General features: G+C 40.5%; 1 protein-coding gene across 1 annotated transcript in view; it reads left to right on the top strand.

Annotated features, from left to right (window-relative positions):
* Window positions 1–2,828: 2,828 nt before the first annotated feature.
* LOC110485921 (integrin alpha-L) overlaps window positions 2,829–26,734 on the top strand; it is a 35,009-nt gene continuing 11,103 nt past the window's right edge. The window contains exons 1-20 of the mRNA XM_036940588.2: window positions 2,829–3,015; window positions 6,596–6,710; window positions 9,724–9,821; window positions 10,039–10,106; window positions 12,962–13,076; window positions 13,285–13,415; window positions 14,284–14,426; window positions 14,557–14,710; window positions 17,056–17,191; window positions 17,414–17,490; window positions 17,731–17,854; window positions 17,996–18,138; window positions 20,000–20,140; window positions 20,343–20,540; window positions 20,663–20,793; window positions 20,980–21,134; window positions 22,832–22,998; window positions 23,196–23,318; window positions 23,473–23,543; window positions 23,650–23,791. Of these exons, the coding sequence (XP_036796483.1) occupies window positions 2,967–3,015; window positions 6,596–6,710; window positions 9,724–9,821; window positions 10,039–10,106; window positions 12,962–13,076; window positions 13,285–13,415; window positions 14,284–14,426; window positions 14,557–14,710; window positions 17,056–17,191; window positions 17,414–17,490; window positions 17,731–17,854; window positions 17,996–18,138; window positions 20,000–20,140; window positions 20,343–20,540; window positions 20,663–20,793; window positions 20,980–21,134; window positions 22,832–22,998; window positions 23,196–23,318; window positions 23,473–23,543; window positions 23,650–23,791 (2,481 nt within the window). The 5' untranslated portion in view covers window positions 2,829–2,966. The remainder of the gene's footprint in view (window positions 3,016–6,595; window positions 6,711–9,723; window positions 9,822–10,038; window positions 10,107–12,961; window positions 13,077–13,284; window positions 13,416–14,283; window positions 14,427–14,556; window positions 14,711–17,055; window positions 17,192–17,413; window positions 17,491–17,730; window positions 17,855–17,995; window positions 18,139–19,999; window positions 20,141–20,342; window positions 20,541–20,662; window positions 20,794–20,979; window positions 21,135–22,831; window positions 22,999–23,195; window positions 23,319–23,472; window positions 23,544–23,649; window positions 23,792–26,734) is intronic.

The following is a 26,734-nucleotide window of genomic DNA, read 5'->3' as shown; positions in this document are numbered from 1 at the left end:
TGCAACGGGTAAAGAGAAAGTTCTGCGTAAAGTTCAAAGATCAAATGTTGGGTAGAATGGGGTTTCATGGTGTGTAGCTGGTGTGTAGACAGTTCAAACAGAAGGGAAATGGTGCAATCCACAGAGGACATCCTCTGAACTTTGCAACACACTGCGATAAGCTGAGCACCGACAGACCAAACACACAAGGGGTTTCCGAACACTTACCTACAAATGTATTGTATCATTTCTTATATTTTATATTTAACCTTATTTGGACAGGGAGTCTTATTGAGGCCGAGGTCTCTTTCGCAAATGAGGCCTGTTAATTACAAAGAGACACACACATCAAATACAATTGCAAAATGCAAAACTGCACAAACAGCAAACACGAGGGTATTGAAACTCAGCAACAGTTCACACTGTGCGTGTCAGTGTCAAACGGATGTCTCTACATAGCCAAAGAGCATTGTGCTTAAAATGGTACCTAAACCCTTCCTCTCACAGACTACTTGTGTGCTGAGCTATCATACTCTCTACTTATCTTATTAGAGAAAATGTATAGGTGTACAATGTGCCAATTGGGACCAAATTTGATATATTCATATGTGAAATAAAATGAAACTCAACTGAATAGCCAAATAAGTTCAGGGTCACCCTGTTGAAGGCTGTCGTAGCTGCAACACATCAGTGTTTTTTGTTCTTGCCATGCATAAGCCACAAGGCTTTAAACATTTTCCACTACATGAGGGCCTTCTTCGGGAAGTTTGTTTGGACAAACGCTTTCCCGGCATTGTTTACTATCCAGCAAAAAAGTATTTTTGTTCTATAGTATTTTATCCCATGATCAAAGAGCAACTTGTGGATTAATTATAAACCACAGAAGCACTCCTCTCCTGTGTCTCTAATCATTCTCATATGTTTGTTGTTGGCCTCATTCAAAACATCACTTCCAGACACCTGTTCTGACTCAAATAAGACATCGTTATAGATTGGTGTAGTATGTAGTCTGTGCTGCTTTTCTTCTCAGGTTTCTCACATTTGATACTTAGGTATTCTCACTGGGGAAGTATAAAAGAAGGAGATGGGGGAATTTACCAATACCAATCATGCAAAAGAGGAATGAGCAAAAAACATGTACAGCGCCTTCAGAAAATGTCAACAGGCCTTCAATTTTGTTGTTACAAAGTGGGATTCAAATGGATTGAATTGTCATTAGTTGTCAACGATCTACAACAAATACGCTGTGATGTCAAAGTGGAAGGGAAATTTGAACACTTGTAAAACCTTACTGAAAAATGAATAACTAATATATCTTATCTCAGTAATCCATCCTGAGTCAATACATGTTAGAATCACTTTTGGCAGTGATTACAGCTGCATGTGAGTCTTTCTGGATACGTTTCTAAACAGATTTCCACACCTGGATTGTGCAACATTTTTCCATTATTCTTTTCTAAATTCTTAAATGCTCTGTCAAATTGGTTATTGGTCATTGCTAGACATCCATTATCGGATATTTAAGTCAAAACTGTAGCTCAGCCACTCAGGAACATTCACTGTCTTCTTGGTAAGCAACTCTAGTGTAGATTTGGCCTTGTGTTTTAGGTTATTGTCCTGCTGAAAGGTGAATTCATCTCCCAGTGTTTGGTGGAATGCAGACTGAACCACATTTTCCTCTAGGAATTTGCCTGTACTTGCTCTAATTTGTAAAAATTTTATCCTGAAAAACTCCCCAGACCTTAATGATTAGAAACATACCCATAACATGATGCAGCCATCACTATGCTTGAAAATATGGAGAATGGTACTCAGTAATGTGTTGTATTGGATTTGCCCCAAACATAACACTTTGTATTCAGGACAAAAAGTTCATTGATTTGCCACATCTTTTGCAGTATTACTTTAGTGCCGTGTTGCTAACAGGATGCATGTTTTGGAATCACAGCCATTAAACACTGTTTTAAACTCGTGCTGAAATCCCTGGGCGATTTCTTTCTCCTCCGGCAACTGAGTTAGGAATGACGCTTGAATCTTTGTAGAGACTGGGTGCATTGATACACCATCCAAAGTGTAATTAATAACTTCACCATGCTCAAAGGGTTATTTAGTATCTGCTTTTCATTTCATGTTTACACATCTACTGGCCTTCTTTGTGAGGCATTGTAAAACCTCCCTGGTGGTTGAATCTGTGTTTGAAATGCACTGTTCGACTGAGATACCTTACAGATAATTGTATGTGTGGGGAACAGAGATGAGAGATTCATTCAAAAATCACGATCAACACTATTATTCCATGCAATTTATTCTGTGACTTGTGAAGCACATTTTTACTCCTGAACTTAATGTAGACTTGCCGCAACAAAGGGGTCGAAAACTTATTGACTCAAGACATTTCAGCTTTTAATTTTTAATACATTTTCACAAACTTTATATGTTCGAACTCATAATCAAATATGCTTCCCAAAAACAGCAGAAGGGCGTTTATTTGGATTGGTGATTTTCTGCATTTATCAGAGTGCCATAAAGTAGCCTAATTTCAGATGCGTCCATTTAAACAGGATTATTAAGGAAATTGTTCTTCTTGCAAAGCATGGACATGTTTTAATCAAACTGTTATCTTAATCTGAATATCCACAATAATCAAATTATTGTGTGCATGTAACCATACTCATTATGGGGTATTGTGTGTACGCCAGTAAAACGTTTTTTTATTTAATACATTATTTATTCAATATTTAATACATTTTAAAGTCAACTAAATGTGGAAAAAGTCAAGGGGTGTGAATACTTTCTGTACATCCACATTCTTACCCAAATGATAGTGAACTACCACAGCTACATTATGGGGGTGGAGACGCCTCATTTAAGAAGAGGCACACAGGAAACAAAATGCAGGAAGACGAGTAAGTTTCATTTGCAAAAGGTTGAGTGTTGCAAGATTTTCCTCACTGCATGCTAGTGAACAAAGTGAAAGAGAAGAGAAGATGTCCAGGCAAGGACCCCTCTGCCTGCTCACCTGCATGGCAGCCATGGGTAAGTGCTGACTATCAGGATTTCACTCTGCTTAATATTCAATTACACATTAAAGGGGTTGGAGAAAACATCAGCGGAACTCATAAAAACAAGTAAATGACTTAAAATTGAAATTCTGATTTCTCAAAATACGTTTGTGCACCTTCTCATCAAGGAGCGCATATTACAGACTGAACCCTGTTAACACCAGCGCTGGTTGCCAGAAAAGGATCAGCTGTGGGTCATTCTTTTCTTCAACGGATGGCACTGTTTGATGCTATATTCCTAGTTATATATATATATAATATAAGCAATGAAAATCCCACCGACATGGTTCTGTGGCAATGCACCACATAACCAATAAGCAAAGCATCAACAATGAAGGTTCCAACACACACTGACCAGAGCCATTTATTTGGGCTGGACTAATCAATTATGGGACCCAGGGTAAAAACATCTTTCACCAACTGTTAGCCTAAATGTAATTCAGAACACAGCGGCGCCACATGTAGTGTACATGTTGTAACGATTTGGGAGAAGCCCAGGTTATCCAGACGATGTGCAGCCCAGCACTTGGCTGTTTTGTGCGTCTCCGCTGTAGGAGTGGCAATATCAGGACCATAGCCAGAGGCCAAGCGCTCGGCCAAATGGATAACTACAGTCTCATCACAATGCTCAACAACAGAAACAAATTAATTTACTTTAGGAAACTTTCTGAATGGACATAGAGAGAATAAGCAAACTCACACACATATCCGTCAAAAAGACCCACCATTTAAAGCCACCAGGTCATTTCAAACACACAACAGCAAATCACATTTCTCCTTTCCTAAAAACGTTGGCTATTAAAAGCCTAGGCCTTGGATTATGCTAAAACAATGTAGCCTACCAAATGAATTGACAAGGAAAGTTTGAAGGGGGAGAGAGAGAGCTATGCCTAGCATTAGAAGCACATGTATTGATGCAAGGGATGACATGTCTGAACCGAAAAAACCTTCTCTAAACCGCGGATTATGGCTTTAGGCAGAAGCTTTGTTTGACCTTTATGATTTATTCTACAATTCATTGTGTATTGACAGTAAATCAACTTTGGATTCGATTATTGTATCAGACCAAGGCAGGAGTCTTAAATATTGGTTTTAGTGATCATATGGTAACCTACTGTACCCGTAAGAAATCCAAAACGCTACTTGAACCAGGTATTGGTGATGTTTTATGCAATGACCAGGCAAAGGTTGCAAATGATTTTAACAATTTGATGTACCGCTATAGCTTAAATCGCTAGTTAAGAAGTGCCCGAGCTGCTCTGGACACTATGGCCAGTCTTTCATTAACAACTTTTACCAGAGCAAAAGGATCACAAATGATTTGTTTGAGCTGTGCATGGGAACAGACGACAAAGTTTCCAATCTACTATGCTTGATGAGCAGAAAACCTTCCTGCCAAGATTCATAAAGGATTGTGCTTGTATCACAGCTAAAATGATAACGCATATTGTAAACCTTTCTATTAGTAGTGGTACATTTCCCAATGATCTCAAAACAGCCCGGGTGGTTCCACTCCACAAGAAGAGCAGTAAAACAAATGGAGGAAACTACAGGCCTGTGTCGATCCTCAGCACCCTATCCAAAGTTGTTGAGATGAGTTTTTAATCAACTTGAGGGATACCTTCTCGAGAACTTCTTTATGAACTCCAATCTGGCTTTACGACAGCTCATTCCACTGATACTTGCCTTATCCACCTTTTTGACCACATTAAAGCAGGAAAGTGAGAAGGGGAACTATACAGGTATGGTCATGTTAGTCTTACAGAAAGTGTTTGACACTGTGGACCAAGATATTCTCCTGATGAATGCATTTGTCTAAAGGATGTAGCGGTGGTTTCGGTCTCTTATTACAGATTGCTTAGGGCTGACAAGATAAAGATACACTTGTTTTAGATCCATGCCTGCATAGTTTAACTTATATTGCTGTGTCCCTAGATCAATCCCTTTCTGGAGACTTGATTGCTGCCAAAATTATTTCTAAAATGTTCATATCGTAACACTAGATATTTTAACATCAAAGTTAAGAAACTGCTTGTCTCAATCTTGATTGTGTCATTTTGATTATGCCTGCTCTGCTTGGTATAGTGGGCTATCAAAAAAGCTGAAAAAGAGAATGCAGGTCATGCAAAATAATGTTATCAGGTATATGCTGAATGTCCCCGCTAGGACCCACATAGGGGTACAGGAGTTTCGGGAGGTGGGCTTGTTGCCTTTGGAGTCCAGAGCAGACAAACTTAAACTTAATCATATGTTTGACATCTTAAAGGATTGTGCCCCAGGTTATATGAAAAACCACATTGATATGGTCTATAACCAAAACAGTTACAATACCAGAGTAATTGTAGAATCCCAAGAGTAAACAGTACTGCGAAGAGTACGTGTTTCTATACAGGCATTTGTCTATGGAATAGCTTCCCTTTGGAGATCAAGCAAAGAAAAAGCAGAAATAGCTTTAAAAAGCAGGCAAAGGTTTTTATTTGGACAAGGTTGTCGAAGTAAGAGAAACCACTCCACTGTTCCTTGTGCCCCCCCCCCTACTGCTGGTAAGGTGCATTTATTTGAATGATAGGTAATGTGCAATGAATAGATTGTTTTTAATGTCAAATGAATATGGTTCATTTTTACGGTTAGGGAAAAGTGCAGTGAATAGTGCCACTTTTTAGGTTGTCAATATAAATGAATGTTTTTATGGTCGTTTGTAATTTTGTCTTGCCTTTTAATCCTTATATGTGTTAGGGTTTTCACCATCGAGGACCACTTTGGAAAAAAACATTTTAATGAATGCTTTCAAGTGATATCGTCTGGGTTCACATTGTACATTTTGTTGTACATGTCTGTTTCCCAAAATAGATTCAATTCAATTAAATATGTGATAGTAGGCCTTTATTATGAAGGCCTATATGATGATATTTAAATCTGTCTCTGGTGGATATTATTTGCCTCTGTCTTGCATAGCACAGGTCAGGTAGCATGGCAGCATAGAAATACGAATTATAGATTAATATATGAATTACCCTCATTTCTAATTTACACATCTCAATCTTCATTGTTCCTGTCCTGCACAATTCACACATATCCGCTGGCATCATCTCCACTGGCCTCTCTTCCCCTCTCCTCTCTCTATTCCTAATAGCTCTTGTATGAGTTGGCTAGCTCAATGCGAGTCCCAGGAATAGCAATATAGTTTGGTCACTTATTTTGAGAATGTAAAAAATATATATATATTCGAGGGGATAAGGGGGACTTCACAGGGTGGTGAAAGTGCAAAATGATGAGCTTGATGATAATTTCCAATAAATATCGAGGGTCTTATTCTGGTGACACGATCATCAATGCTTGGCTGCCATTTGACAAATAAAAATAATCTAGCTTTTCCATGTGCACTACCTCATTACGAGCGCACTTCAATCCTCAACACGTCAACTCGATCTCTGGTGAGAAAGAGTGCATGTTGTTTTTATGGACATTTTAGAATATTCTAATGGAAATCTGTCGCCAATTGGATGGACACCTAGCTAATCATCTGATTGTGCTTCTCTAACCTTCTTTGCCAGCTGTCTCTTCAATGGCTTTCAACATCGATGAAGCAAACCCAAAACTCTACAAAGGGGAGGAACAGGATTTCTTTGGATACAAAGTCCTGCAATTCATATCTGGCAAGGAGAAAGGGCAAGTGTTACTGTTATCATATTAATGAAACATGTCAAGCATTATGTTACAAACGTCATCTTCAAAACAGTATTACACACTTGAGGAAATAAAAATGACCAGAAACATGTCTGCAAACATGCACTATATACAGTACCAGTCAAAAGTTTGGACACACCTACTCATTCAAGGGGTTTTCTTTATTTTTACTATTTTCTAAATTGTAGAATAATAGTGAAGGCATCAAAACTATGAAATAACACACATGGAATCATTTAGTAACCAGAAAAATGTGAAACAAATCCAAATATATTATAGATTTTAGATTCCACCCTTTGCCTTGATGACTGCTTTGTACACTTGGCATTCTCTCAACCAGCTTAATGTGGAATGGTTTTCCAACAGTCTTGGAGTTCCCACATAGGCTCAGCAATTGTTTGCTGATTTTCCTTCACTCTGCGGTCCAACTCATCCCAAACCATCTCAGTTGGGTTGAGGTCGGGGGATTGTGGAGGCCAGGTCATCTGATGCAGCACTCCATCACTCTCCTTCTTGGTCAAATAGCCCTTACACATCCTGGAGGTGTGTTTGGGGTCATGATGCTGTTGGAAAACAAATGATAGTCCCACTAAGCGCAAACCAAATGGGATGCCGTATCGCTGCAGAATACTGTGGTAGCCATGCTAGTTAAGTGTGTCTTGAATTCTAAAAAAATCATAGACAGTGTCACCAGCAAATCACCCCCTACACCATCACACCTCCTCCAGCATGCTTCCTGTGGGAACCACACATGCGGAGATCATCCCTTCACCTACTTTGTGTCTCACAAAGACACGGCGGTTGGAACCAAAAATATAATATTTGGACTCATCAGACCAAAGGACAGATTTCCACCAGTCTAATGTCCATTGCTCGCCTTTCTTGGCCCAAGCAAGTCTCTTTTTCTTATTGGTGTCCTTTAGAAGTGGTTTCTTTTTGGCAATGAAAGCCTGAGTCACGCAGTCTCCTCTGAACAGTTGATGCTGAGATGTGTCTGTTACTTGACCTCTGTGAAGTATGTATTTGTGCTGCAATCTGAGGTGCAGTTAACTCTAATGAACTTATCCTCAGATTCCAGAGGGAACTCGGGGTCTTCCTTTAGTGTGGTGGTCCTCATGAGAGACAGTTTCATCATAGCGCTTGATGGGTTTTGCGGCTGCACTTGAAGAAACTTTCAAAGTTCTTGAAATGTTCCGGATTGACTGACCTTCTTGTCTTAAAGAAATTATGGACTGTCAATTCTCTTTGCTTATTTGAGCTGTTCTTGACATAATATGGACATGGTCTTTTACCAAATAGGGCCATCTGCTGTATACCACCTATATCATGTCACAATATAAATGATTGGCGTAAACACATTAAGGAAAGAAATTCCACAAATTAACTTTTAACAAGGCACACCTGTTAATTGAAATGCATTCCAAGTGACTACCTCATGAAGCTGGTTGAGAGAAGGCCAAGAGTGTGCAAAGCTGCCATTAAGGCAAATGGTGGCTACTTTGAAGAATCTCAAATATAAAATATGTTTTAATTTGTTTAACACTTTTTTGTTTTCTACATGATTCCAAATGTGTTATTTCATAGTTTTGATGTATTCACTATTATTCTACAATGTAGAATTCTTTTTTTTTTTTTTATAATAATTTTTTTTTAAAACACTTGAATGACTAGGTGTTTCCAAACTTTTGACTGGTACTGTATATCCATAGCACTGTATTTAGAAAATATATGTCTCTGTATAGATCTATATTCCTCAGTGCACATTTACTTATGTTTCTTAAATTATGTGAGCTGCATCAAATGCCCATGACTATTACACAGTGAAACTACCTAATGTGCATTGGTGTATTTGTGATGCATATGTTGATGGAATGGAAATTCTGAACTGTGCTTCTTCATATCACACCTCTGATAACATCCTGCCTATGCTTTCCTCCTTCATCATGCAGTTGTTATTGTAACCTTAGTAACCAAAATAAAACGGATATACAAAAGTAATTTACTACATTGTCACAAATGTTTTGCAACCACTCTGAATCTAAAGTTTGTCATACACTCAGCGGCCTGTTTATTAGGTACACCAACCTGTTCACGAAACTGGATTGCTCCTATAGACAGTCAGTCTCGTGGCCTTGGCTTGCTATATAAAGCAGGCAGACATACATCGAAGCATTCAGTCACTGTTCAATTGAATGTTAGGACTAAACGAGTGACCTAAGCATGTGGCATGATTGTCAGTGCCAGGCGTGTCGGATCCAGTATCTCAGAAATGTTTGTCCCCCTGGGCTTTTCACATGGTCTAGGGTTTACTGAGAAGGGTGCGACAAACCAAAAACATCTAGTCAGCGGCAGTTCTGTGGGTGAATAAAAGCTTGCTTTTTCACCCACAGAAGGTCAAAGGAGAATGGCAGGAATCGTGCAAGCTAACAGGCGGGCCACAGACAAATAATGGCACAGAACGGCATCTCAGAACTCGTCAATCCTTGTCACGGATGGGCTACTGCAGCAGACGACCACACCAGGTTTCACTCCTATCAGCTAAAAACAAGTAGAAGCGGCTCCAGTGGGCACATGAAGCAACAGGAACCATGATTCATCGGACCAGGCAATGTTTTTGCACTCTTCAATTGTCCAGTGCTGGTGATCATGCTGATGGCAGAATCAGGATTTGGCGTAAGCAGCATAAGTCCATCGATCCGTCATGCCTGGTATAACCGGTACAGGTTGGTGGAGGTGGTGTACTAGTGTGGGGAATGTTTTCCTGGCACACGTCAGGTCCCATGGTACCAATTGAGTAACAAACGTTTCTGACACCTTGTAGAATCCATGCCCTGAACAATTCAGGCTGTTCTGGAGGTAAAGGGGGTCTGACCCAGCACTAGATGGGTGTACATAATAAATTGAGTATATATATATATATATATATATATATATATAAGTAGTGACACAGGCTCATCTAAATCGACCAATCTATACTGTTATTTCTCTCCCACAGGGTAATGGTCAGTGCGCCATATCAGAAGAATGGATCTGGTGGAATCTGTAGATGTGCTCAAGACCGAACAAACTGTACAGACTGTTACACTCCTGAAGGTAGAGATGGATGTTGATGATACACTATACTGTACTTACTGGACTGCAATTGAGAATGGTGGTTATCTTAACAAAATGAATAATTATAAGAACATGTAACACCTATTCACGGTAACCATGGCTAATCGAGTATTAAAATATTGTTGAAATGTCAACAGGATCTTGAAAATGAGAAACACTAGTTGATTCTGCACGCCTGCCTTTTCCCTTTCAACAGAAACTGACACAATCAAGTACATTGGACTGTCTATGGTTGCACAATCTACTTCTCCTCCAACGTTCACTGTAAGATAAACCACCAAACATTTAATTTGATCACATTCTTGTTTTCAAATACTCCATGTGAGTGTACCGTACATATGTAATATGTTTGGCAGCATTTACATAGGCAGCCCGATTCTGAATTTTTCTTCACGAATTGGTCTTTTGACCAATCAGATCAACTCCACCAATTAGTGGAACAAAGATCAGAATTGGGCTGCCTGTGTAAACCTAAATGACTTGTTTCACTTGAGTTATAAAACAACACCTCAGCAATCTAAAAATGATCATGGCAAATTACAGTAACTCTCTCTTTTGAAGACATCTGAGGTCCACCAGACAATCCATTATTTTATCACATTTACGATAAGGTGACCACGTTTCTGAAATTAAAATCGGGGATATTTTCAGTTCGGCGGTCAATATATCATTAAAATATCCGTTATTATCTATGAAATAAAAAAAAAGGGGAACATTTCCGGGTTTAGTGTATTTAGTCTAACAGGCACATTGTGACAGAGAAAACAACTGTTACAGAAACACTACAGACTAAACAGAACTGTCCAATCTGAACAGCCATTCAGTGGTCCTGGTAGCCTGGGTAGAAGAAGAGCATAAGAGAACTGTAATGCCCGGGGTGTAGTGGAGGAAGAAGTCAGACGCAGGAAACAGAAAGTTCAGAGTAGCGATACTTCTATATTCACCACACAGGTGAAAACGACGCCACTCAAACAAATGCCCCAAAACACAGGGGAACGAAACAGTCCCGAACAACACACCTACACGCAAAACCGTGACTTACAGGCGTACACATAAAACAATCCCGCACACCCAGCAGGCGGGCCGGGTGGCTAATAAAGCCCAACCAATTAACTTAACTAATACATAACTAAACGCAGGTGTAACTAATAAACAGACAAGGGGGGGATCAGTGGCAGCTAGTAGGCCGGTGACTACAACCGACCTCCGAGCGCCACCCGAACAGGAAGGGGAGTCACCTTCGAGTCGTGACAAGAACATGAGGTAAATTGAAAAAAACAGGCAATAGTATTTGTGAAATACTTAACAACATAATAAAGAAATAAGACGATGATGTGATTGGTAACTACATAATATACTTATACCAACCTAATCTGTATATTTCTCAGAAGAATGTATCTTCTTCAGGATTGCTCTCTTTGGCCAGCTTCACCGTGAACTCCTGGCAGGGGAGGTTGCTCTTCTTACTCTCTTAACTTTTTCTTCTGCTCCAATCTTTCTCCTCCTCTTTTCTTCACCCATCTTCCTTCTCTTTCTTCCTTTCCTTCTCTTTACCTTTCCACCTCACTCTTCTACACTCTCCTCGCTTCACTCGTTTTACTCCCTTCATTTCTTCTTCTCCTTCCTCTCTAATCTTTAATAACAAATAGTAACGTAAACTCACCCCATTCCGTACAAATGTGCGCAACCGCAACATTCAAACAAGGCTGCAAAGAAAACTAATGGGACTGTAGCGACTGTGTTGACTTCGAAATCTGGGGTGTGAACTAGGTTTCTATTCAAGTGTTGATGGACATGGTAACTGCATGTCACTGCAAGCGATCATGACTCAAAAGCCACTGTTTACTTCTGAAGATCACTTTAGCACCACCCTAAAAACCCGATTCAAATTCGACACAAACCTTCAAATTAGGTATGTAATGACACATTATATAAACTCTTTATAGTGTTTTATTTACATTTTCGAGGTGATAAATTGGACAGATCGAGTGAAAAAAAGCTGTTTCCCCACAGGACATCTCTCCTTCTCACTATCACGCATTAGTTTCGCTTCCCCACCCGCCATTTTTAAAAAGACCCGACGGAGCTCATTACCTTCTTGAATCATGCAGAAACGGGCAGCGTGGAGCTCATGTTATTGATTTTGTTGGAAAGGGGAGAAATTGTGCTTTACAATGGTATTGACATTACAGGTGATCTGGAAGTATTAAGATCAATTGTACGGACCAAGGCGATGTACAAGAGTGAGTTAGTTTACAAAACACTATTAGATAAAATACTTTGATTAACAGATTTCCATTGCTTGCCTCATTTTTGTATTTTATCTCAAAAACAGTTTGGAATAATAAGTTGGCAGGCTCTGTAATCATATCTTTATCTTTCCTCCTCTCTCTTTCACTCTTCTTCCTATCCAGTCTTCCTCCTCTCCTTCCTCTCCACTCTAACAGAAAACATTATGCTAATGTTATCCATGAAAAGGTCAAAATATATTTTCACACTACTTATTATAATGCCAAACCATTTTAACTGTAATCTACAAATAAATATTCTCAGAATTAATTGCACACATTTAATAATCATATTTTCAAAATTGTTTACATGTGAACGTTTTTTAACCTTGCTACAATGACAGTAGCTAGCGATCCTAGCTAGATAACTTAGTCGACATGGCTAATGTTAGCTAGCATAACCAATTTAAAACCTTATAGAGCAGATCATCTATCTATATAATAAATTGAGACGTTATAAAATCACTAGCTAGTATCTCAAACGATTGTAACTTACCTGGCTTGAAAAGACGTTTGTGGTGATGTTGTGGATTCACTTGACACTTGTTAGGTTCTGGCCGAGTTTTCCACAGCAGTTTTCTCTAAAACTAAAGCGAGCAAGTAGTTAATAGAAGAGTGAATGAAGCTGCTATAGCGAGCAGCCCGCTCTGCTGGACAAAACAAGCACAACGCAATTGAGACGTCAACCGGTAGGCTCTGCTGTCGGGTCTTTCTTGCCACGTCAAATATTATTTCACTTCGCAGTCTGTTTTTAATGCACTGTTAGAAACGGGGACACTTCCGGGGACGTCTGGTCACCCTAATTTACAATGACGTATTCTCCTCATTCAGGCCTGCAGCCCTGGCCTGGCACACGAGTGTGATGGGAACTCCTATCTGAACAGTATCTGTTATCAGTTCAACAGCCAGCTCCAGATCACCTCGAACTTTACACCTGCCTTCCAAGGTATAAGAGTGAAACTTGAACACATTTGTAGATAACATAACCTAAGATTTGGTATATATTGACTGTTTATTCATGTCATGCTAAATTACATTATCATTAGGTCACAAAATATGAATTGTGAATGATAAGATCTGGATTCCTGAATATGTGAAGAATGTTGTGAGTGTTATCCATCACATACATTCATGTAATTCTCTTTCTCTTCCAGAATGTACTAAGAAAATAGTGGACCTCGTTTTCCTCTTTGACGGATCAGGAAGCATGACAAAGGAAGAATTTGATAAGAACAAAGGTTTCATAAACAATATCATGACAACCCTAAAAAACTCCTCAATTAAGGTATTCATCCCTTTTAAAGCTCATAACTTAAAACATGCTTGTGAGGTTGCTGAACATACATCTGTTTATCTACACTCTTAGAAGTAAAGGTGCCTAGAAGAACCTTTTGGGTTGCCACAACAGAATAGCCTTTCCAGTTCAAACAGGTTCCTTGAGGCACCCCTCTGTGTAAAGTTTCAAACCATAACCTTAGTTATGGTTTGAAGTGCTGGCAGCCTATCATATTGAAGCCATGGCTTTCAGATAGGCACTTTTTGGACACCCGTTAGCGTAAATGTCATTCCTGTTCATCATGTTAATTTTCACACTGCAAACTAAATCCTTGAATATTTATACATATTATATATTTCAAACAAATGTGTATAATATTAATTCTGTTCACATTTAGTAATAAAGTGGCAACTATTCCCATTTTGGAAGAGCATAAGGCTCTTGAGGAACACCTCTGTATGCCTCATTGACACTACAAAAATATTTGTGTTTAACCTTCACATGTGATGACAATACAGCAGAACAGATCAACAGGAGCGACATTTACTCTTATGGGTGGCCTACAAAATATATACAGTATCTTAAAGCCAGGCCCCTACTAAGCCACGCTTCTAATCCAGGGTTCCTCCACAAACCCAATGCTACATTGAACCATTCAAAGTTCCTCCAAAACCCCCTCAACTAACCAAAGGTGCAAATATGAACCACTTGACTTGCAATGGTTCCTTGAGGAACTCTAGGGGTTCCTTGAGGATCTTCAGGGTTCCTCGAGTCACCACTAATTCTAAGAGTGTATGTGCTATACACCCATGTTGCTGCATGGAAAGTATGGTATGAAATCAATATTAGTCATCTCTTCCTCTTTTGTAAACGACAGTTCGCAGCGGTTCAGTTCTCAACAAACACCAGGACAGTTTTCAACTTCAGAGACTACCAAGAGGGGAGAGCATTGACTAAACTTTGGAAAGAAGAGCACATGGCTAATCTAACCAACACACATAAGGCAATAGACTTTGTCTTGTAGGTCCCAGTTGATAATTATTAATCAGTTTTACTTTCAAAGTTCTGACCGAATACTCAGAATCTGATCAAAGGGGATTGTGGTGTAAGAAAGATAGCTTGATCTGTTGTTTGAATACATCTATTTCAGGAAAAACATTTTTGAAAACCAAGCTGCCGGCGCCACCGCAGATGCAACTAAAGTACTGGTCATAATAACAGATGGAAATCCCAGCGATACTGATAAAAGGTTCAACTCTATCGAAAGAAGTGATAAGAAAAACATCATCCGCTTTGTCATCGGGGTAAGTCCTATAATATCTATAATACCCCCTACACAACACCACACAATTGTATGACTTAATTCCATTACAAGTGTTCATTCTTGTGCTAGTTAGCTAATGCTAAAGAAGCAGTATTTTTATCTTCTCGATTTACCATAAATTGTTGTGGGATAATTAGGAGTACAGCAACACCTTCCATCCCTGGATTGAGGTACATTTTCAAATTGTTTCACTTGAAGTTCACCGAGGTGCAAATATATTGGCATATGGCCGTTTCGACTAGTTGATCACCAGTGTATACCAGTGTTAGTGCTTTTAATGTTTCAATTGATTGGACATGGAAGAATCTTCCAGAAGGACAACCATCTCTGCATCACTCACCCAATCAGGGTTTTATGTCAGTCATCCGTAAAATGCACATGACAGCCCCCTGGAGTTTGCCAAAAGAGAAACAAGGTTCTCTGGTCTGATGAAGCAAGATTGAACTATTTGGCCTGAATGCCAAGTGTCACGTCTGGAGGAAACCTGGCACCATCTCTACGGTGAAGCATGGTGGTGACAGCATCATGCCGTGGGGATGTTTTTCAGCGTCAGGGACTGGGAGACTAGTCGAGATCTAGTCGAGATCAAGGCAAAGATGAACGGAGAAAAGTACAGAGAGATCCTTGACGAAAACCTGTTCCAGAGCGCTCAGGACCTCAGACTGTGGTGAAGGTTCACCTTCCAACAGGACAATGACCCTAAGCACACAGCCCAGGCAACACAGGAGTTGGTACGGGTCATGTCTCTGAATGTCCTTGAGTGGCTCAGCCAGAGACCGAACTTGAAAATAGACCTGAAAATAGCTGTGCAGAGACGCTCCCCATCCAACCTGACAGAGCTTGAGCAGATCTGCAGAGAAGAAGGGGAGAAACTCGACTAATACAGGTGTGACAAGCTTGTAGCATCATACCCAAGAAGACTCAAGGCTGTAATTGCTCCCAAAGGTTATTCAACAAAGTAAAGGGTCTGAATACGTATCTAAATGTGACATCAGATTTGTATTTTATCTACAATTTCTAAAAACCTGTTTTTTGCTTTGTCATTATGGGGAATTGGGTGTAGGCTGATGAGGGGAAAAAAAAATTTAAAATAAATTTTAGAATAAGGCTGTAATGTATCAATGTGGAAGGTAAAGGGGTCTGAATACTTTCCAAAGGCATTATAACAACGGCACAGTCGTTATTCACTTTTTTTAGGGGGGGGGGGGGGGGGGGGGGGGGCTTGGGCTCATATATAGACCTATGCATAAGCTCTAATATGCATATGGGTGTTTTGAATTAATCATCACCTTGGAAAGCGCTTTCCATTTCATTGTGTTAGTTGTTCTCGATGTTGTTGCAAAGCCTATGTTGTCCGCTCAGTTTCAACCTGTTGTATCTCACTAGTGTGCGATCTGTACTGAATGGGGGCTGCGCTCAATGAGGTGTTGGTGGTGCTACCCAACGTTGTACAATGTAGGCTAAGTGTTTGTGATTTTTGATTGCATTTACATTAATGTCAGAGTGGTTAGAGGGACAATACAGCTCTGAGTAACAGCTCTGAGCCACCCGATGATCATTAGCGAGTTGGGTGCCACTAACACATGTCCAGATTGCATAAGAGGACATTTACCGTGACTCAGCAGTAACACAGAATTTGACTGCGGTCATGACTCATGAGTGCCTGTGTGGCAGTAATACGGTCACCGAAACAGCCCTATTGTGACCCCTGTCAATTCTTGCCTTTGGTGGAAGGAGAACTAAGGATTCCATTTTTAAGGCTTGGTTAAGCACCATTCCATTTATTATATATTTTAACTCCCTATGAGCCTGGATGCAGCCTGAGATCCTCTGACGGGCCATTGTTGACCATTTCAAAGTCTAGGTTGAAAACGGTTCTTCATTCTCCTTCCTCCTGTCGTTGTTATTACTTTTTATTTTATTTTCTGATGTGAAGCACTTTGTGACTTGTATTAAGAAGCGCTATACAAATATAGTTTTTAATATAGTTTTTAAGTCTCAAGGGTCCAGTCCAACGTCCCAGTTTTTATTTCACCTTTATTTAACTAGGCAAGTCAGTTAAGAAAAATTATTATTTACAGTGATGGCCTACACCGGCCAAACTCGGACGACACTGGCCCAATTGTGCGTCGCCCTATGGGACACCCAATCATGGCCGGTTGTGATACAGTCTGGATTTGAACCAGGTTGTCTGTAGTGACGCCTCTAGAACTGAGATGCAGTGTCTTAGACCACTGTGATGTAGATGTTTAAATATCATTCATATTGAAAAGGAAATTAGACATCACTATAATTCCTGCCCTCAAGTGATATATTTCTTGGTAGGTCAAGAACGTCGATTTGACAAAACTCAAGTCCCTGGCATCAGAGCCAAAAGAGAACAACACTTTCCTCATCCAGGACTACAACGGACTAAAAGGAATCCTAGACAACTTTCAAAAAAAGATCTTCAACATTGAAGGTACAACTCTGGATTCAGATAAACTCTTAGTACTACTTACTTATATTTCAGCAAAGTCCCTGTCAACTGAAAGTTGTTATTCATAAAAAAACACAAGGTGGCACTACTGGTCACTTCCTAAAATATACTGGTATGTATTTCTGATGATAACACCTTACTCAAAACAGTCCACAGTAGAAGTATCAATGTATCGCTACTAATATCAGTGTTTGTATGTTCTAGGTTCTAAGACTGCTCTGGCTGGAAACTTGACTAAAGAAATGTCTCAGAGTGGGTTCAGTGCTGTCTACGTTAACAAGGTGAGATACACAATAGTAGGTCCAGTATGTTTTATCATCTTAAATGATAATTTGTAATATGTATAAATTGTTTTAAAATGTTAACAACAATGTACTACAAATCCTTGTAAATGCTTAAATACACATTTATAAATGTAATGACCACCATGGCAACTAGTTTATAGACACAGTATATAGTTAATGAATGCTTATTAATAAAAATGTCATACAGTATGACCCAATGTTTTATTTCCTCTACAGGACACCTTGGTTCTGGGCTCAGTGGGATCAAACAACTGGCGTGGATCTCTCTTTGAGACTGAGGGTCTGAGATCAGAGGAAAGGGAAATTCAGGACCCCACATTGGACAAAGATTCCTATATGGGTAATGGAACATTAAGCTCAAAAAAAGATATTGCTCAAATGTGAATTTGAACAAACACTATTTTCAAGGCTCTGTAGTTCAGATGTTTCAGTGAAGGGAGTGTAGTTACAATGGGCCTACATGTCTTCATTTTTATTACAGGATACTCTGTAGCTGTTGGGAAGAAGAATGAGAACCTTCTATACTTTACCGGAGCACCAAGATCTGAACACATGGGACGGATCCTACTTTTTAACAAGGTTAACAACAACTGGACTGTGGCACAAAGCTTGCCTGGAGAACAGGTTGGTAACATGAGCTATTTCTGAAAGCAGTGATGTATATCAATCAAGTTATACAATAGGGACAGCATGAAACTAGCTTTTGGGGTTACTTCAAAGGTTGAATGAATCCTCCGATAGTAAAGAGGAACACATGATGTCACTTTTTACGTTTACAGTGCCTTGCGAAAGTATTCGGCCCCCTTGAACTTTGCGACCTTTTGCCACATTTCAGGCTTCAAACATAAAGATATAAAACTGTATTTTTTTGTGAAGAATCAACAACAAGTGGGACACAATCATGAAGTGGAACGACATTTATTGGATATTTCAAACTTTTTTAACAAATCAAAAACTGAAAAATTGGGCGTGCAAAATTATTCAGCCCCTTTACTTTCAGTGCAGCAAACTCTCTCCCGAAGTTCAGTGAGGATCTCTGAATGATCCAATGTTGACCTAAATGACTAATGATGATAAATACAATCCACCTGTGTGTAATCAAGTCTCCGTATAAATGCACCTGCACTGTGATAGTCTAAGAGGTCCGTTAAAAGCGCAGAGAGCATCATGAAGAACAAGGAACACACCAGGCAGGTCCGAGATACTGTTGTGAAGAAGTTTAAAGCCGGATTTGGATACAAAAATATTTCCCAAGCTTTAAACATCCCAAGGAGCACTGTGTAAATAATATTGAAATGGAAGGAGTATCAGACCACTGCAAATCTACCAAGACCTGGCCGTCCCTCTAAACTTTCAGCTTATACAAGGAGAATACTGATCAGAGATGCAGCCAAGAGGCTCATGATCACTCTGGATGAACTGCAGAGATCTACAGCTGAGGTGGGAGACTCTGTCCATAGGACAACAATCAGTCGTATATTGCACAAATCTGGCCTTTATGGAAGAGTGGCAAGAAGAAAGCCATTTCTTAAAGATATCCATAAAAAGTGTTGTTTAAAGTTTGCCACAAGCCACCTGGGAGACACACCAAACATGTGGAAGAAGGTGCTCTGGTCAGATGAAACCAAAATTGAACTTTTTGGCAACAATGCAAAACGTTATGTTTGGCGTAAAAGCAACACAGCTCATCACCCTGAACACACCATCCCCACTGTCAAACATGGTGGTGGCAGCATCATGGTTTGGGCCTGCTTTTCTTCAGCAGAGACAGGGAAGATGGTTAAAATTGATGGGAAGATGGATGGAGCCAAATACAGGACCATTCTGGAAGAAAACCTGATGGAGTCTGCAAAAGACCTGAGACTGGGACGGAGATTTGTCTTCCAACAAGACAATGATCCAAAACATAAAGCAAAATCTACAATGGAATGGTTCAAAAATAAACATATCCAGGTGTTAGAATGGCCAAGTCAAAGTCCAGACCTGAATCCAATTGAGAATCTGTGGAAAGAACTGAAAACTGCTGTTCACAAATGCTCTCCATCCAACCTCACTGAGCTCGAGCTGTTTTGCAAGGAGGAATGGGAAAAAATGTCAGTCACTCGATGTGTAAAACTGATAGAGACATACCCCAAGCGACTTACAGCTGTAATCGCAGCAAAAGGTGGCGCTACAAAGTATTAACTTAAGGGGGCTGAATAATTTTGCATGCCCAATTTTTCAGTTTTTGATTTGTTAAAAAAGTTAGAAATATCCAATAAATGTCGTTCCACTTCATGATTGTGTCTCACTTGTTGTTGATTCTTCACAAAAAATACAGTTTTATATCTTTATGTTTGAAGCCTGAAATGTGGCAAAAGGTCGCAAAGTTCAAGGGGGCCGAATACTTTCGCAAGGCACTGTACTTATGAGTTCCATTCAAAACCAAAGGACTTAAAACATTTCAAAACAATTTTTATATGAATGTAAGTATTGATTTTCTCAGATGGGCTCCTACTTCGGTGCAGAGCTGTGTTCTGTGGACATAGACTCAGACGGCAACACAGACGTCCTCCTGGTCGGTGCACCAATGTTTCACCAACCTCCGAGAGAGGGCAGGATCTACGTCTACACACTGACTGATAAGGTGGGCTGAACTGTGAACCTCTGAACAACAGATTCAAATGCTGAATTTGTGGGTGAATATGTTCATCAGGGACAAAGTGATCTGGAAGCCGAAATATATTCATTTGGATATACATTTCCATGATCTTCAATTATAATGCACAAAAAGACAGTGTACTATGGATTTATCTTCATGTGATCTCTCCTCGCCCTTCCGTTATTAGCTGGAACTGAGGATGGAGATGAATGTTTCAGTGCCATCTCAGGGTAGATTCGGCTCCTCCATCTGCTCTCTCACAGACCTGAATGGAGATGGGCTGAAGGATGTAGCTGTGGGCGCTCCACTTGAGGACGATCACAGGGGGGCCGTGTACATCTACCTGGGTGAAAAGCTAAAGGGGATCCGCCCTGAATTCAGCCAGGTGAGGCAGATGAAGATGAAAATCATTCAAAACGGCCCTTCATGATCAAAGAAAACAGATATCCCTCCTGGGATATCAATATCAATGGCTTTTCATTAAATGTGTATGTCTTCTTACTGCAGCGCATCTCAGCTGTGATGATGAGATCTAAGCTCCAGTTCTTTGGCCAGACGATTGATGGGAAGATGGACCTGGGTGAGGATGGACTGACTGATATCGTAGTAGGAGCGCGTGGTGCAGTTGTTGTCTTGAGGTACGAGTCCAAAAAATGATAAGAAAAGACAGCTGGCTTAAACAGACAGTTGTTTAACCAGTAAAAATATCTCACTAGTGTACGATCAGCACTGAATGGGGACTGCGCTCAATGAGATGTGGGCGGTACTACCCAACATCGTACAATCTAGGCTAACATCCCAATTTTTATCTCGATCGCTCACAGGTCCAGACCAGTCCTCAGCGTCTCTGCTCATCTCCACTTCCATCCCTTGGAGATCAGCACTGATAACTTTGACTGTCTGGCAAAAGAGATCATTTCCCCCATGGTCACTTTAACAGCCTGCTTTAACATGGCAGAGGCAACAAAGAGTAAAGCTGGTAAGAACTCTCAGAACCTTTGGAACACTGATGGCTTTGTGCTTTCCAACAGAAATTAAGTCATGATCTGAGACTACATACACTACATGACCAAAAGTATGTGGACACCTGCTCGTCGAACATCTCATTCCAAAATCATGTGTATTAATTTGGAGTTGGTCCCCCCTTTGCTGTTACAGCCTCCATTATTCTGGGAAGGCTTTCCACTAGATGTTGGAACATTGCTACGGGGACTTGCTTCCATTCAGCAACAAGCATTAGTGAGGACGGGCATTGATGGGCGATTAGTCCTGGCTTGCAGTCGGCATTCCAATTCATCCCAAAGATATTAGATGAGATTGAGGTCAGGGTCCTGTGCAGGCTAGTCAAGTTCTTCCACACTGATCACAACAAACCATTTCTGTATGGACCTCACTTTGTGCACTGGAGCATTGTCATGCTGAAACAGGAAAGGGCCTTCCCCAAACTGTTACCAAAAAGTTGGAAGCACAGATTCATCTAGAATGTCATTGTATTCTGTAGTGTTAAGATTTTCCTTCACTGGAACTAATGGGCCTAGCCCAAACCATGAAAAACAGCCCTAAACATTTATTCCTTGTACACCAAACTTTACAGTTGGCATTATGCATTCAGGCCGGTAGCGTTCTCCTGGCATCTGCCAAACCCAGATTAGTCTGTCGGACTGCCAGATGGTGAAGTGTGATTCATCACTCCAGAGAACGCGTTTCCACTGCCCCAGAGTCCAATGGCGGCAAGCTTTACACCACTCGAGCCAACGCTTGGCATTGGGCATGGTGATCTTAGGCTTGTGTGCGGCTGCTCGGCCATGGAAACCCCTTTCATGAAGCTCCCGACGAACAGTTATTATGCTGACGTTGCTTCCAGAGGCAGTTTGGAACTCGGTAACGAGTGTTGCAACAGAGGACAGACGTGTTTTACGCATTTCAGCACTCGGCGGTGCCGTTCTGTGAGCTTGTGTGGCCTACCACTTCGTGGCTGAGCCGTTGTTGCTCCTAGACGTTTCCACTTCACAATAACAGCACTTACAGTTGACCGGTGCAGCTCTAGCAGGGCAGAAATTTTAGGAACTGACTTATTGGAAAGGTGGAATCCTATGACAGTGGTACTTTGAAAGTCACTGAGCTCTTCAGTCTCTTCTTCTACTTCCAAAGTTTGTCTATGGAGATTGCATGGCTGTGTGCTCAATTTTATACACCTGTCAGCAACGGGTGTGGCTGAAATAGCCAAATCCCCTACTTAGGGGTGTCCACATACTTTTGTATATATAGTGTAATTGTGGCCTTGATGGTCTAGGTCGGAGCCTCAGTGCATAGCTAAATCACTGACAACAATAAGTGTGTCTTGGTCTCTTTCCAGTCTGAAGACTGATGGAGGCTGCTGACGGGAGGACAGCTCATGATAATGGCTGGAAAGGAGCAAATGGAATGGCATCAAACACATGAGAAACCATGTTTGATACCTTTCCACTTATTCCGCTCCAGCCATTACCACAAGCCTGTCCTCCCCAATTAAGGTGCCAAAGGTTGTTCCTTGGTGTGGATCTGGGACTTGAGAGTTAAGGTCTTGACTCCATCTCTGCTTTCTACTTCAATGCTGTCCGTCAGCAGGCAACCATGAGGTTCTGAACTTCTCTCCCTGATAAGGAGGCCATTTCAGACTCTTGTGTACTTTTCCAGAGGTGCTGAGTGCAGGGATGAACGTCTCCTACCTGCTGGATGTGGATCCAGTGAGACAGAGGAGCCGAGCCTTTTACAATGACACAAACAAAGGGGCCAGAAGACTTCTCACTACAGTGGAGCTGAGAAAGGAGCGGACTTGCTTCAATCACTCAGTCTACATGACAGTATGATCAATGACAAACTGTAGCTATGCAATACAACAACTATAATGTCTCTCGTAAGGAGGGGATTTAATGAATAACATTAAGTTGTTAGGTTGTTGAATTCTTATTGTGTGTTGATTTTATTCAGTGATGAGAAGAATGAGGGTTTTTCAGGACTATGAATAGGGAAATTAATGGCACATTTTATTTTCTTCCAGCAATGCGTGATCGACACATTATCGCCCATAATCATCCAACTAGTTTTTTCTCAATCTGAAAGCCAACAAGAGGGTCTTACTGCCATTCTGAATACTGACAGTCCTACACAGGCTGTGGTCGAGGTACGAGGATACATTCTGGGTCTGACTAAAACCTGTTCACTTACAATGATCATCAGTACTAGCAATGACTGTGGACTGAGTACTGTAATTTAGCCAAAGACCTGTGAAAACAGGTCATCTAAACACATTCACAGTTGTCTTGAATTCTTCACAGGTGCCCTTTGAAAAGAACTGCAAAGAAAATGAAACCTGTTTGGCAGAGCTTGAGGTGGACTTCAACTTTATGTAAGTATCTGATAAACATAGAGGTAACTTGTTTGTGGCTATAATAATTACTGACTGCTCAAGAAAAGCATGTTTTCTGACTCTACAGTCTTGTCTCTCTTATCAGCACATCAACTTTATTAGTGGTGGACCAGAGTTACTTCAACGTGACTATAAGACTGTCCAATCACGGGGATGACTCCTACAACACCAGTCTAACTCTCCTCTACCCTCCTGGCCTCTCATTCTCCATGATGCATCTTCTGAAGGTAATACCGACACCCCTCCATCTATTGTGTAATTCATTCTGATGTTTTGTTCTTGTTCTCATCTAAAACAGTGTTATTGAAACCTGGAGACCAAAAACATGTTCAGCCAATCAAGGGTTTGATGATTCGTTTAATCAGGGGTGTTCCTCCTGGGCTGGAACAAAAGCTTGCCTTGCTCATCTTGTGGGTCTGCAGAACCAGGATAGAAGACCGTTGATTTAAACATCAGTTTGCAGCCCATCATTTAAATGTTCACTACATGTGATAATTATTCATAAAAGTTAGCAAAATATTAAAAGGTGCACTGTGCAGAAATCACTCCATTTCCTGGTTACTAAAATTGTAATAGCCTAATTTCAGTTTTTGACAAAAACAAGTACGTATAGTGTGGAGAATCATTGTACCATCTAAACAGCTGTGAAATATATTTTCCAAAACCAAACATATTGTATTTTTTGTTTGAAGCTGGTGTACGAAACCAAAATGCAACGGGAAGCACAGTTCCTGTGTTCCTAACAAGCATTGTAAAAAGACTAGAAAAAACACAAACCAAGTTTATTCACCCACTGGGTCATACAGCTGCAAAGACAGGGTATGATTACACAAGCATATATTTTTATAACCTCCTACTAGGCGGGGTCAACACCTTATAGGTTTCTGTTGCTAGGCAGGAACTTAATTCGCTCCTCTCACCGATGTCGTCATGGCCCTGCCTGATGCTGGACCCTTCGTGGGCGTGGAAGTGTGTGTGTGATAGGACTGTAGTAAGAGGGTCTGTGGTGGACCCCTTTTGGCTCCCCTCCCAGAGGTTTCTTCTCACTTCATCAGTCCTCCCTCGTTCTGCAGCTGGCCTGAAGCTAGACTGTTGCCCTTTGCTTTTCTCTGTCGGAACATTGATCTTCAACAACATCTTTGAACAGAATCTTAACTTAGTGCACTTCCCCTTGTCTCCCTCAGTAACTTTCCATAAACCAAATTCAATACTCTACATGTATAGGAATTTGGTGTATGGAAAGTTACTGAGGGAGACAAGGGGAAGTGCATTAAGTTAATGGTAACATTAAGTGCCTTGCGAAAGTATTCGGCCCCCTTGAACTTTGCAACCTTTTGCCACATTTCAGGCTTCAAACATAAAGATATAAAACTGTATTTTTTTGTGAAGAATCAACAACAAGTGGGACATAATCATGAAGTGGAACGACATTTATTGGATATTTCTAACTTTTTTAACAAATCAAAAACTGAAAAATTGGGCGTGCAAAATTATTCAGCCCCCTTAAGTTAATACTTTGTAGCGCCACCTTTTGCTGCGATTACAGCTGTAAGTTGCTTGGGGTATGTCTCTATCAGTTTTGCACATCGAGAGACTGAAATTTTTTCCCCATTCCTCCTTGCAAAACAGCTCGAGCTCAGTGAGGTTGGATGGAGAGCATTTGTGAACAGCAGTTTTCAGTTCTTTCCACAGATTCTCGATTGGATTCAGGTCTGGACTTTGACTTGGCCATTCTAACACCTGGATATGTTTATTTTTGAACCATTCCATTGTAGATTTTGCTTTATGTTTTGGATCATTGTCTTGTTGGAAGACAAGTCTCAGGTCTTTTGCAGACTCCATCAGGTTTTCTTCCAGAATGGTCCTGTATTTGGCTCCATCCATCTTCCCATCAATTTTAACCATCTTCCCTGTCCCTGCTGAAGAAAAGCAGGCCCAAACCATGATGCTGCCACCACCATGTTTGACAGTGGGGATGGTGTGTTCACGGTGATGAGATGTGTTGCTTTTACACCAAACATAACGTTTTGCATTGTTGCCAAAAAGTTCAATTTTGGTTTCATCTGACCAGAGCACCTTCTTCCACATGTTTGGTGTGTCTCCTAGGTGGCTTGTGGCAAACTTTAAACAACACTTTTTATGGATATCTTTAAGAAATGGCTTTCTTCTTGCCACTCTTCCATAAAGGCCAGATTTGTGCAATATACGACTGATTGTTGTCCTATGGACAGAGTCTCCCACCTCAGCTGTAGTGATCATGGGCCTCTTGGCTGCATCTCTGATCAGTCTTCTCCTTGTATGAGCTGAAAGTTTAGAGGGACGGCCAGGTCTTGGTAGATTTGCAGTGGTCTGATACTCCTTCCATTTCAATATTATCGCTTGCACAGTGCTCCTTGGGATGTTTAAAGCTTGGGAAACCTTTTTGTATCCAAATCCGGTTTTAAACTTCTTCACAACAGTATCTCGGACCTGCCTGGTGTGTTCCTTGTTCTTCATGATGCTCTCTGCGCTTTTAACGGACCTCTGAGACTATCACAGTGCAGGTTCATTTATACAGAGACTTGATTACACACAGGTGGATTGTATTTATCATCATTAGTCATTTAGGTCAACATTGGATCATTCAGAGATCCTCACTGAACTTCTGGAGAGAGTTTGCTGCACTGAAAGTAAAGGGGCTGAATAATTTTGCACGCCCAATTTTTCAGTTTTTGATTTGTTAAAAAAGTTTGAAATATCCAATAAATGTCGTTCCACTTCATGATTGTGTCCCACTTGTTGTTGATTCTTCACAAAAAAATACAGTTTTATATCTTTATGTTTGAAGCCTGAAATGTGGCAAAAGGTCGCAAAGTTCAAGGGGGCCGAATACTGTCGCAAGGCACTGTATATTTGAAGCTAGAATCCAACAGAAATAGCAGACATAGAACAGATCTACCCCTTCTCAGATTTGCTTTCAATGAGAATGACAGATCTATAACTCCCATTTGTATGTGAATTTGGTCGGGCCGCCCAAAAACGTACACATTGCGATTTATGCGTAGTGCACCTATAAGTGTTGAATTTATTAGTTCTGTAAAGTGGTTCATTTTTAACATGCTTGCTTGTTTCTTTTAAACTATGTCAGGGACTCAGATGTACAAACTGGAATTATTTACACACTTGAAATA

Source organism: Oncorhynchus mykiss, chromosome 13 (assembly GCF_057628025.1).
Source record: "Oncorhynchus mykiss isolate SJ-2025 chromosome 13, ASM5762802v1, whole genome shotgun sequence".
Lineage (NCBI taxonomy): Eukaryota > Metazoa > Chordata > Actinopteri > Salmoniformes > Salmonidae > Oncorhynchus > Oncorhynchus mykiss.
This window is presented reverse-complemented; position numbering and strand designations above follow the sequence as displayed.